Source organism: Petromyzon marinus, chromosome 35 (genome assembly GCF_048934315.1).
Source record: "Petromyzon marinus isolate PM22_M1 ecotype Great Lakes invasive population chromosome 35, UKy_Petmar_22M1.pri1.0, whole genome shotgun sequence".
Classification (NCBI taxonomy): domain Eukaryota; kingdom Metazoa; phylum Chordata; class Hyperoartia; order Petromyzontiformes; family Petromyzontidae; genus Petromyzon; species Petromyzon marinus.
Window position 1 is genome coordinate 5050479 of NC_133701.1, and position 12800 is coordinate 5063278.

The following is a 12800-nucleotide window of genomic DNA, read 5'->3' on the forward strand; positions in this document are numbered from 1 at the left end:
CAGGAACGCCCACAGTCACAATGTCACAAACACTCTCCCACACAAATATTCAAACTACAGAGACTTAACTTGCACAGAGATTATAACCAAAGCATGGCAAGGTGCCATCCCACCCATGTGCTTGGATGCCCACGAGGCTCATGTGACTTGGGAATGTAACCGCCTGTTGGCACTGTGCTCACAGCTAGCCGACCCGTACGTACAGTGAGGGAAAAAAGTATTTGATCCCCTGCTGATTTTGTACATTTGCCCACTGACAAAGAAATGATCAGTCTATAATTTTAATGGTAGGTTTATTTGAACAGTGAGAGACAGAGTAACAACAACAAAATCCAGAAAAACACATGTCAAAAATGTTATGAATTGATTTGCATTTTAATGAGGGAAATAAGTATTTGACCCCTCTGCAAAACATGACTTAGTACTTGGTGGCAAAACCCTTGTTGGCAATCACAGAGGTCAGACGTTTCTTGTGGTTGGCCACCAGGTGTGCATACATCTCAGGAGGGATTTTTTCCCACTCCTCTTTGCAGATCTTCTCCAAGTCATTAAGGTTTCGAGGCTGACGTTTGGTAACTCGAACCTTCAGCTCCCTCCACAGATTTTCTATGGGATTAAGGTCTGGAGACTGGCGAGGCCACTCAAGGACCTTAATGTGCTTCTTCTTGAGCCACTCCTTTGTTGCCTTGGCCGTGTGTTTTGGGTCATTGTCATGCTGGAATACCCATCCACGACCCATTTTCAATGCCCTGGCTGAGGGAAGGAGGTTCTCACCCAAGATTTGACAGTACATGGCTCCGTCCATCGTCCCTTTAATGCGGTGAAGTTGTCCTGTCTCCTTAGCAGAAAAATACCCCCAAAGCATAATGTTTCCACCTCCATGTTTGACGGTGGTGATGGTGTTCTTGAGGTCATAGGCAGCATTCCTCCTCCTCCAAACACGGCGAGTTGAGTTGATGCCAAACAGCTCCATTTTGGTCTCATCTGACCACAACACTTTCACCCAGTTGTCCTCTGAATCATTCAGATGTCCATTGGCAAACTTCAGACGGGGATGTATATGTGCTTTCTTGAGCAGGGGGACCTTGCGGGCGCTGCAGGATTTCAGTCCTTCACGGCATAGTGTGTTACCAATTGTTTTCTTGGTGACTATGGTCCCAGCTGCCTTGAGATCATTGACAAGATCCTCCCGTGTAGTTCTGGGCTGATTCCTCACCATTCTCATGATCATTGCAACCCCACGAGGTGAGATCTTGCATGGAGCCCCAGACCGAGGGAGATTGACAGTTATTTTGTGTTTCTTCCATTTGCGGATAATCACACCAACTGTTGTCACCTTCTCACCAAGCTGCTTGGCAATGGTCTTGTAGCCCATTCCAGCCTTGTGTAGGTCTACAATCTTGTCCCTGACATCCTTGGAGAGCTCTTTGGTCTTGGCCACGGTGGAGAGTTTGGAATCTGATTGATTGCTTCTGTGGACAGGTGTCTTTTATACAGGTAACAAGCTGAGATTAGGAGCACTCCCTTTAAGAGTGTGCTCCTAATCTCAGCTCGTTACCTGTATAAAAGACACCTGGGAGCCAGAAATCTTTCTGATTGAGAGGGGGTCAAATACTCATTTCCCTCATTAAAATGCAATCAATTTATAACATTTTTGACATGCGTTTTTCTGGATTTTCTTGTTGTTTTTCTGTCTGTCACTGTTCAAATAAACCTACCATTAAAATTATAGACTGATCATTTCTTTGTCAGTGGGCAAACGTACAAAATCAGCAGGGGATCAAATACGTTTTCCCTCACTGTACATCAATTGCGTAATATCGTGGTTGGCATCGGGAATGGTGCCCCAGATTTAAATGCCCTTTTTTGTTCCCCCCCCCCCCCCCCCACAGTCAAATCTCCAAACCTCTTTTTAGCTCGCCGGAATGGGCCCCTCGGGCATGTGGGGCAGTTGCACCGCCTGCACCACGCTCGATAGCTATACGCCACTGGTGTTCCCACCCACGTGCTGGAGCGTACATGACTACGGACCTCGCCTAAACTCAGCTGATCAGCCGACACCGCGTGCGTATGTACAGATGATCATCGATTAATTATCCGGCTGCTTACAACATTATCCTGCGGCCCCGGGCCGATCCGGCGAAATCAGAATAACGGATCCAAAGGCTGTAACCAGTCCCGCGATCGGCACCACAGGCGTGCCAAAAAAATTTGCTATGCTTGATTTAATTGTCAAAAATTACGTAAGGTACATTGTACACAACATAACGACAACTGAAACAATAAAAAACACTGCACGTATATACATTTTCCATGGCTAATAACTACAGAAATAAAAACAGAATGATCACAGTGCGATCCGGCGAAATGTGCGTTGTGTAATTCGCCCGAGCGCCGGTCTAAGGGCTGCATCACTGACGATCATCAAACACAAGTTGTGGAAACAAGCGCGTAGTGGTGCTACGTCATTCACCCCTTGCAGTGCCTTAAATTTGAGTGGATAGTACGGTACAGTAAATGGGAGTAACTTTTTGTACGTTTTATTATTCAAATTTGACATCAAAAATGTAAAACACAAAAAGAAACCATTTACACAGTACCTAAAAACATGCAATTCAAGAATGTGCAAAAATTAGCCAACCTCACTGATCGGAGGTGCCGGGTGAAGGACAACAAACTGAAACACACAGACCAATTCCACCAGGATATCGTGCTTGACTCTGCTGTGTGTAAAGTAAACGTGTGGAGACGTATTTGTGTGTTTGACGATGTTCTCCACAGCGATGGGAATGGCAACAGTAGGCCCACTGTGTGGCCGGTATTATTCCAAATTTGCCAAACTTGAAAAATTACGCCACGAATTACTCCATTGCAGGGACGTGCGGTCAGGGGAGGCAGGGGGAGGCAGAGCCTCACCTGTCATACTCCAATGAAAATAGCTGTTACTAAAAAATAATCAAATAAAATAAATATTAAGATTTTTTCCACTGATCTGTGTTATAGATGTCATTTCTGTACGATTCCAATCATTTTTGTAGTCAAAATCGCCAAATTTGCGGAGCTCCGCTGCAAATACAGGAAGAGATGAGAGGTGAGGCAGCGACGTGCTCAGCCTCCCCTCTGATTGCGCAACCCCTCAGTAACTGGATGGAGCGCGGGCAATAAGCGCGTGCCTGTTACTCTCTCAGTGTCACCAATGTAATGTTTGTAGACCCCTTCATTTCATGTCCTCGCCTTCCATACTCCAGGTAACTTATTTCACGTATGGGTGTATAAAGATATTTAGGCTCGCTGGTCTCGTCATGAAACTGCAATGAAAAAGCACCAGAGGAGGCAGCTATCACATCCGCCTCACTGAGGGGGACGTGTCTAACACGCCCCCCTCAGTGAGGCCACGTCCCCCTCCGTGAGGCCACGCCCCCCTCTGTGTGAATCTGACTGACACAAGCCAGTGCCTCCCCAGCCATTGACTTCACCGCACGTCACTGCTCCATTGGGATTATACATTGCGACCAACCATTGCTTCCCCGACTGCGAAAATTAATTTCTTTAGAACTCCGATTAGCACGGTTGGCAACGTACGGTAAGAAACAAGCTCGACATGCAGTACATAAAGTGAAAAAGAGTCATGGGACTTGGTGAGACATTCCCGAGTTAACAAACATATCTCCGAATTATTAACAACAAAAACACGAAGTTACACTAATCTCTATTGGCAGCTGCGTGATTAAAACTGACAACCCCGTTCAATAAAAGAGTACGACAGAATGAACCCGTTTGTATATCACAAATTACAATGTTTATTGCATTTGAACGCGTTTGCAAGCAGGGGGCGGGGCGTAAGGAAGTGGCGGGGCCTAAGGAAGAGGGCGTAAGGCAAAGGTATAATGCGAGGGAGGGGCGTATGAAGGGGGCGTGGCGTAAGGAGAGGGTGGGTGTAAGGGGAGGGGCGCAAGATGAGGACGGGACGTAAGGAGGCGGGGTTTAGGGAGGGGGGCGGGGCGTGAGGAAGGCAAGGCGCATGGAGTGGTTTCTAGCCCCGCCCATCGCCCGGATGTCCTGCCCCGTTAGGTGGAAGTGACGTCACCGAGCGGTCGGCGCGTGAGGGTGGGGGGGGTGACAGTGAATTTACAAATGGAGCTCAGGTCGGACCTTTTTGCGATGGTGCTGTACGCGAATTGATTTTGAGACTTTAATATTCGACAGCCATAACTAGTGTACTTTGTAACTACGTGGTGGTGGGGGGTGGTGGTCTTAGCGGAGCGACGAGAGCGACCGGCTTCAGTGGCAAAGCGAGGCGCGAGTGGTTGCATCAGAGGATCCCAATTTCCCCTTGCTATTGTCCGCGCTTCGTGACTGCATTATACCAACGCGTGCGTGAATATGAAGCATTGGCAGGCGCCCATTCAATGAAACGAAACAGCTTTGCCTCACAGTGCATTCAATTCGTTGCATAATCGCGATTGCGGTTAATGCAAATAATCTGTTCATACTCTAAAGTACAGTTTACAGTATTCCCGTTCGCTAAACGGAATACTGGCAACCCGTAATGAAAGTTACTTGCGCAAAACACGCATCCAGTCGTACGCGTAATAGTTATGCAATCGAATAAACTATACTGAATATCCCAGTACGTAGGTTATATTATGCATATGTTAGACGACTGATGGAAGACAGAAGATCAACATGAGACGAAACAAGCGAGAGACATTTACCAGACGACCGTGGCTCTGGATCGTGACAACTCATCGCATCGCGGGAGGTGGTGAGACTAGAAGACAAATCGCTGCCCCCTAACAGCCCTTTTTGCCAATTCACTGCCGGATGAGGCCCTCCCGCACTCCGTGTGGGTCCTGATGGACATTTGATCATTCTTCACCGTGGTCAGTGCGGGTTAGGCGAAGGCTTTGGAACATAGATATTCAGTACAACAACTTGATGTTGCTACCACGACCCTCTCGCTGCCCAACACGTGGCCTCTACCTGGCGAAGTGTAATGATTACGTGATTGTAGCGTTTCAACGCGGGTTTGCTAAAATGTATTGCAGTTGCACGAGCCATCCAATTAACATAGCGCAACACAATTGGACGCGTCAACTATTCACCATGGTGTATAATTGATAAAGTGCTATGAAGAAGGACCGTTCACAAAAACGTCACCAGTTGTATACGTATCCTTTTATTTTTGTTAGTTTGTATGTGGACATGCGCACCGCTGCCAACGCAGTATCGCCATAAGGTGCTTATTTATTTTCACTTGTCTCCTTCCTCAGATGGAATTGTTTCCGTTGAAGTTGAGCGAGCTGGCGGGAGCTGCCGCTGCCCGACTCGACGTGCTTACCCTGGAGGGTGAACTTCCAGGTATCATCACGAGATCACGTCACTTTTGCTTTTTTTTCATGGAAGCTACGACGTGTTTGCGAGAGTCAAACGTCGGTGTATAATGTCCCTCCACAGCTGAGCGATCAGATGGGCAACTTGAATCAAAGTATTTGGTAATGTTGCTGCTGTTTTGGCAGTGGCACAAAAGCACGAATAAACACTCGCATTCGTCAATAAAACATCCACTGCACAAAGGCCACCTCTATGAGCCCTCTGCATGCTTTGAAGACGGGCCATTGCCAGAAACGCCGTAAGGTAGTATTATTGACGTATGTGTAAAGTATTTTTTGTGTGCAACTGGTTACTTACTGCAGAAGAGCCCTTTCAAGCAATCTGCTCTACACTCAGGTGTGGACCCAGCATTATTAGGTAGCGGTGGGGAATCTGGGTCTTGTTGGCTGTGTACACCGGTGATTAGATTCAGAATGGCAACTGCAGGCCACATGAAGTCTACCAGTTTGAAACGGCGCTGTCGTAATTTTAGTCGTTGCAAGCATCTTAGCCACACTAATAAAGTACCCGAGACGAATATTTCCTGTTCAGTATGTTCAGTCATGTCTGTCAATGCAAGGGCCTCTTGAATTAGTAATTCACATTCTCCCTGCAGCTACTGAAATTTATGCAGTGCTCTGAATTGTAAAATAATAGAATACAGTATTCCTGAATGCAATTGTGATCCCAAATTGTGAAAATGCATCACATTAGATGGGGGTGATTCTATGTCACCTGCCACGTTTCCGATTTAAAACATTGACCAACGCAGTTAAATTCTTCTCATTGTGTTCAATCATGCCAACAGTCCCCTCATTACGATGGAGTTGATCGATCAGGAGTACTTGACGGGAACTTGTCGAGAAGTTAGAAAGCTGAAATTTGGTAGCTAGATAGCTTTTAGGACAAACAACAGGGGCAATCTGAAAATGCGAGATTTTTCATTTTAAGGCCACCATATCTCAATTTTAAGTGCCCCATAAAAATGTGTAGTTTGATAGAGCATTAAACGGCAAATAAAATGAAAGCGAGAACCATTGTCCTATATTTTATTGTTTGAAATGTTTCGGATTAAAGCGGTTTTCAACGAAAAAATCTACATTTTATAATGTTGAAATCTGAATAATTTGTGAACGTCCCCTCAGAGTAGTTTATAATTTTATGTTCTTCATAAAAGGGAATCTTTAAATGAGCGGTTTCCAATGGGTACATCTTTAAATATAATAAGTTGAATAAAGTTGTCAACAATTGAAGGTTTTTTTTGTTGAAAAAACACATTTTTGGAATAGTTTTGTTCGTGTCTGAGCGTAGATAAGTGTCAAAATCATATCAGCTTAATTATTCCACTTATTGAAAATGTTTGCCTGCCGAAGACAGGCTTTATGAACTAGTTTATATTTAAAACTACTGTACATAATTCCTTCCACACTGTTCTAAAAAAAAACCTGAATTTTTTGCCACAGCGCTGCCGGTCACAGCACTGTATGACCTTTTGCCGCACCTCAGCCTCTTTTACCTGGACCGCCTCCAAGGAGCGTTGCAGCAACAAGGTGAATTTCTCCTTCCTCAAAACGCTGGAGAACAAACCCATGGCGCATTGGAAATCTCAAAGTTAAATTGTTGAGATCAAAGAACCACAACATCCGTGGCGTAACTTGGAGGATACATTTTTGATTGGGAAATGTTTGTTGTGTATGGGATTGTATTTATACATCAATTGATTCTAATGCTCAGACTACACGCTTCAAATAATGCTTAAGAACCCAATTTCTTTCGATTTTTGTATGCTGTGCATAGTTTAAATCATTCCTGTGTTCCAAAATCGAAACGCAACAATACATTGTGTGAGCCACCTGCATAAACAGTCTATTAACATGCATTAACCACATTCCTTGCCTAACCGCTCATGGTGACATCTTGCTAAGACCAGGGTTACATTTCTAGCATTGTGCATAGGCATAAAATAACTTGCTTTAGGTGTGGCTTTAGGCGTCATCTGTTGTGTTTAATTGTTTGGCAAAGTTACATTATCAGAGAATATAAATGGTGCAGAGGTATTATTTCATAATTTTAAACAAATTCCTGACTGCATTACCACATGTGCTGCTGCTTACAGACATCCTGTGCAGGTGTAAGCTTAATATTTGAATTTGCCTGTGACTAAACCACATGATGTGATGAGGTTTGAAATAGCATTGAAAACTCAACGTAACATCTTTCAAGGAACCTGCCAAACCGAAAGGTAGGTGTCAGTAAAAATGTCAAATCGGGCAAATAAACCAAGTGTCAACAGCATTTCTTTTGAACTTAATATGTTTTTTAAAGATCAGTGCAATTATAAAATCTCTGTGGTTTTTATTTGGGACACCAAGCAAAGTTTGTGAACGTGAAGTTACTGCTGCGCCCCAGGAGTGTCCTTGGAGCCCAAATGGAAGCAGTTGTGTCAGGAGTTGGTTGGGAAGCAGGTTGGATGCAGGGGCTCGGTGGCGACACAACACAAGCACCCACACGATGTAAGTGCTCACACAGCGCATGACACACGCACACATACGTGACATTTGCTGTTTTTTTAAGATTGGGTATGATGTAGTTGTAGAGATTTTGAAGCGTCAATTCGTTTTCGCGAAATTTCATTTCCACTTTGTACAACCCTTTTGTCAGTCCACTGCTGGACGAGGGCCTCCCCACACCGTGCAGGTCACGGGGGTTATTTGACCATACTTCACCATGCTGGTCAGTGCGGGATGATTATGAAGTGGACAGGAGAGCATAGCAGTACAAAATGCATTTTGCTATACTACCATCTGCTGCCCACCACATAGCCCAGCAAGTCCTACGACAACCTTCTTTTACATTGTGGTCACCCATCCTAGCAATATACAGGTTCAACCCCCTGCTTCGCTTACAAGATCTGACAAGTGTGGGCACATTCGAGGTGGATTGGTCACAGGCACCAATGCAAGTTTAAATCGTTTAGCATCTAAATGCAGCTGCATCTCAAGGCCATATACAAAAAGCAGGAAGTGCGCATCACAATGAAACCACCAAAAAGGCATTCTTATTTCCCCCACGGTTCCCTCCCCCCATCACCCCATATAGTTTTGTAAGCTTTTTTTAAAGCATCTTGAGATGCTGCATCGACTCAGAAATTGGATTGGGAGCCCCTTAAGGGGAATTGAGTATTGTTTTATTCACACGTGGACGCATTCGGCCATTGTCACAACTTGCAGGAGGGGGAGACCACGTGGCATGAGCGGTTCATGGGCCTTCTCTTCCGCGTCGCGTTGGGCGGCCTGGAGAGTGCCGTGTCCAGGAAGCACCTGGTGCTGCCCTTCACCTCCGACCCTCGCTTCTGCGCGCTGGAGATGTGCGCACCGCACGTGCGCCGCCTCGCCGTGGCCCACCCGCTCGACGCATTCTGCTCGCTGCTGCAGCCGTCGCGAGGGCCCGTCCTCTCCACGCTGGCGCGCACCCTCACCTCACTCACCTTCAAGCACTTGGGCTTCGATTGTTGCCCGACGCGCGAGCGACTGGGCGCCGTCGTGCAGTCGCTCTCCAGTCTGCGCGAGGTCTCTTTTGAGCGGTGCCTCACTCTACGGGCAGAGCTGCTCGACTGCGTGCTCAGCGCGTGCGTGGCTTCGGAGCGTGCGGGCAAGCATGACGAGGCAGAGGCGGTGGAGGAGGCGGGCAATGCCAAGAGGGTACGCCGTGACACAAGCGCCCCCGTGGTCACGCACTCCGATGCCACAGCAGGTGACGTTGACAATGAAACGGAGCTCCTCTATTCAGATTTATCGCCCGAGGAGCATTGCTCGGACGATAACAACAGCTCGGAGGATCTTTTTGATTTGTCGCTCACCGAGGGGCCAAGGATGTGCTGTTGCCGTAAAACTGTCATGCCGGTGTCCGTAGCCACCGTGCTCGAATGCCTGGGCATAGAGGCCGTCGACCCTGAGGGGAGTTGCGACTTCTATGCTGGTGGAAGAGGGCCCGGCTGGGATTCGCCCTTCTACTCGCCTGCGAGGACTTCGGCCCCCACCGGCCCGTATCGCGCTCCATGCCCCCCGCTGACGGTGACGGTGCTGCGGCTCGTTGGCATGCCGCTGTCGGTGCAATGCGTGGCTTACCTGGAGGATGCGCTCTCGCGCTGGATCTGTCTCGAGAAGCTCGTGCTCATCGACACCGGTAAGAATGCCGTCATGTGCTCGGGGCAAATGAGGGCACTCGCCATACTATCTCTCCACCGCTCGCCAACAAAGACCTGGTGCACCGCTAACTTGCACTCTCATTCACTCCTTCCACTGCGTTTTGGAATAGGAGTGATTCATCTTCTCCAGGTGTCGATATTGAAGTAATTCTTGGTTTTGTTTTTAAGTCTCATTTGTATTTTTTTACATCTCATTTACAGTTTTGTTCATTCCATCAAGCCCATATGTATTATATCATGTGCAAATTATTTGCATACATTGTAACAAATTCTCATGCGCAGGATAAAATTAATGTACCTCAAGCATAAAAATCGATTTCAATATTTAGGAATAATTGCATGAAAAAGGTTTGCAATGTGTGTTCAATATGGATTTCGCTTGCTCCCGTTATCACGCATGTGAACACAACTTACGGATACCGATCCTTTGGCGTAAGCATTGTACATGTACTCACTTTCCCAACTCATTGTTTTGACAATTGCACCATCCCATGCTCATGTACAGAGCTGGAGAACCGCTTGCTGTGCGTGCTGCACGCGCTGCGCCGCCTATCGCGTCTGCCGGCGACGCGGTTCTCTCACCTAGACCTGCGTGACGACGCCCTCGCCGTTCCCATGCTCACCGTGGCGGGCTGCGTGCTCAGCTCCTTCCCGCGGCTGCGCTCTCTGCTGCTGGCGACGGTGCTCCCCGTCGTCAGCCCCGGCGTGCCCCTGCAGGGCTGCCGCCTGCGCGGGGCCCTACCGCCCTGCCAGCTTAGGGAGCTCTCGCTGTGCAGCTGCAGCAGAGAGGTGAACCTAGGGCGGCTGCTGGAGCTACTGGAGGCCACATGTGGCTCGCTTCGATGTGTGAGCCTGCGCGGCAGGACACTGGCACATCGCGACGACCTCGCCACGGTGCTGCACTCGCTGGCGGCTCCCGGGAACCGCCTCGACTCCCTGCGGCTGGAGGACATGGGCACGAGGCTGGACCTGGACACGCTGGCGGAGGCCGTGAGGGCCACTCGCGTCGGCGAGCTGGCGCTGAGACACTGCCCTCCATCTTTCGAGGCTAACGCACCGCGGTGGGACGCCTTGGTGCTCGCCCTCCGGCAGAACGCCAACCTGCGCCGGCTGGTGCTCGCGAGGAACCGGCTGGGACGGGAGGGGCTGCGTGCCCTCGCCTCCCTCTTCAGCGAGGGGGCGGCTTGCCACGTCACGCACCTCGACGTCAGCTTCAACTGCCTGCCGCCCGACTCGCTCCTGGAGTTTGCGCTGGCGCTGGGGGGCGAGGGGTCGGCACCGCGCCGCCTGGAGGTGCTGGACATCACCGGAAACCGGCTGCTGCGCGAGCCGGCGGTGGCGCGGCGCGCATTAATGATGCTGCGCAGCTGCGTGGATCACGTGTTGCACGATGACTGGGACACGACTCATGCCTTTGCCGATCACGTGAGCGTTATGTGAGCGTTATGTGAGCGATCGTGTATCCCAGAGAGAGTTGGGAGGAGGTGATCAGCAAGTCAACCCGGTTAGGGGCCATCCATTTAGTAGGCACGCATGGAGGGCGGGGTTAACCCAAATGCGTACGTTTGCATATGGGGGGTCTACTGACAATGTACGTATAGGAAACGGGGGGGGGGGGTGGGGAGCCTTGATACTAATTTGTCTGCATTGCCCTTCAAATGAGCCACAGTTCAGTTTCTTAAGCTGTCAGACCACAAGTACTACCGGGAGAAGTAGGACTTTGGGAGAGGTATCACTCGTATGCCACCGTACCCCTGACTGCGAGCTTTCACGCAGCTCAGCAAAATAAGTGGCCAAGGTACGCAACTTAATTCTATTATGTAACCGGTGGTGGACTATCTGTTTGCTTAAACACGTAAATATTATTCATCCTTGATCGTTTCTGCGTGGATTAAATATCGGCCGTTCTATAGGATTCGGGGGGGTGCGGGGGGGGGGTGCGTCAAGCGTACGTACGCAGGTGGGGGGGGGGGTGTGAATAGTACGTGTGCGTACAGGGAGGGGGGGAGGGGTCAAGTTTTGACAGATTTTTGCGTACCTACTAAATGGATGGCCCCTTAGCCGCTCTGAGAATGCTTTGTGAATAGACCATGGGACCCAGCGGTAGTTTACGGTAGCAGATCGAGCAGTCGGCAAACTCTGCTTCTGTTTTCCAGTCTCGCGGTGGCGCTCGCAGGTAGATTCATTGAGTAACTGCAATTGAGATGGCGTTGGCTTCACCAGTGTTGTCCCCACCAGACGGGCGCTCCTCTAGTCCCCGCAGCTTCTCAGTCGAACTGGTCTCGTGGGAGCCCAGCGCCTTGCGCTTTGCAGTTTAGATTATTCTACCCACACTTATCGTAAGAGACTGGAAGACCCTCTCCTCGAACTGAAGCAATTACCCACCCTTGCTTGGGCCTAGATTAAATTACTTTCAGTGTCACCTCTGGTGGCACAACTTGCATCACAATATTTTAACAAAGATCTTAAATTGTACAATCAGTAGGTTACCACGTAAGTATGTTCTTTTTCCATTTCGAGAAAGCAAGACCACCAAAGTTTTGCGAGCTTAGGTGGTACTGATATCTGCTCTGACCCATGGACTAAAATTAGTATTGCACTCAAAACGATGTACAAAACACCACATTTCATAAAGATTACGTGTATAAAACTGCACTTTTGTTGAATTTATTTTGTCAAAACATTTTTTTACAATGTTTACAGTCATTGAGTGTCTACTGATTTTTCCTTCAAAAGCGAGTTTGACTTTTTTTTTAAACGCACAATTTACGTCCTCGAAATAACGGGAGTTGGATTATACCCGTGTTCTCCTTCATAACAGGGTTCTTTGGAAGCCCATACAAAATTTGACAAATGTTGGGAATCAAATCGAAGCTCATGCTTGCAAATTCCCAGAGGTTGAATGTCGTGCAAACCGACGCCGACTTGGTTCTTATCCTTGCCTCGAAGCTGCACAGGAACGCCGCGTGCCAGAGGTACACCGCTGAACCACAGCTCCAAACATAGCTTTAATGTCTGTTTAATTACTTAATACCTGGATATTACGTGTTGTTGGTGTTTTAATGTGAACGCCAACTGTTGAGCACTAAAACGCAAAATTACAAGCTGTAAATTGTCCTATCCTTACAAACTGTCATTCATTTCTCCTGGACAAAAACGGGGATTTGTTGAGAAAGTGGATATGCGAGGCTGTGGGAAAACAATCGCCAACCCACCCACA

At 48.2% G+C, this 12800-nt stretch overlaps 1 protein-coding gene across 5 annotated transcripts; it reads left to right on the top strand.

The window, feature by feature from the left end:
• The first annotated feature begins 4053 nt into the window (after positions 1–4053).
• LRRC41 (leucine rich repeat containing 41) lies at positions 4054–11451 on the top strand. 5 transcript variants are annotated; one of them, XM_032966099.2, is made up of 6 exons: positions 4054–4765; positions 5274–5361; positions 6880–6923; positions 7783–7886; positions 8604–9558; positions 10086–11451. In XM_032966099.2, the coding sequence occupies exons 5-6, from the start codon at positions 8634–8636 to the stop codon at positions 11018–11020; spliced, it is 1860 nt and encodes a 619-aa protein (XP_032821990.2). In that variant the 5' UTR covers positions 4054–4765; positions 5274–5361; positions 6880–6923; positions 7783–7886; positions 8604–8633; the 3' UTR covers positions 11021–11451. The 5 variants fall into 5 exon arrangements, with proteins under 5 accessions (XP_032821990.2, XP_032821988.2, XP_032821986.2 ...); XM_032966097.2 differs by having other exon boundaries at positions 4057–4765; positions 6837–6923; positions 10167–11451; XM_032966095.2 differs by having other exon boundaries at positions 4058–4765; positions 6837–6923.
• The last annotated feature ends 1349 nt before the right edge of the window (positions 11452–12800 follow it).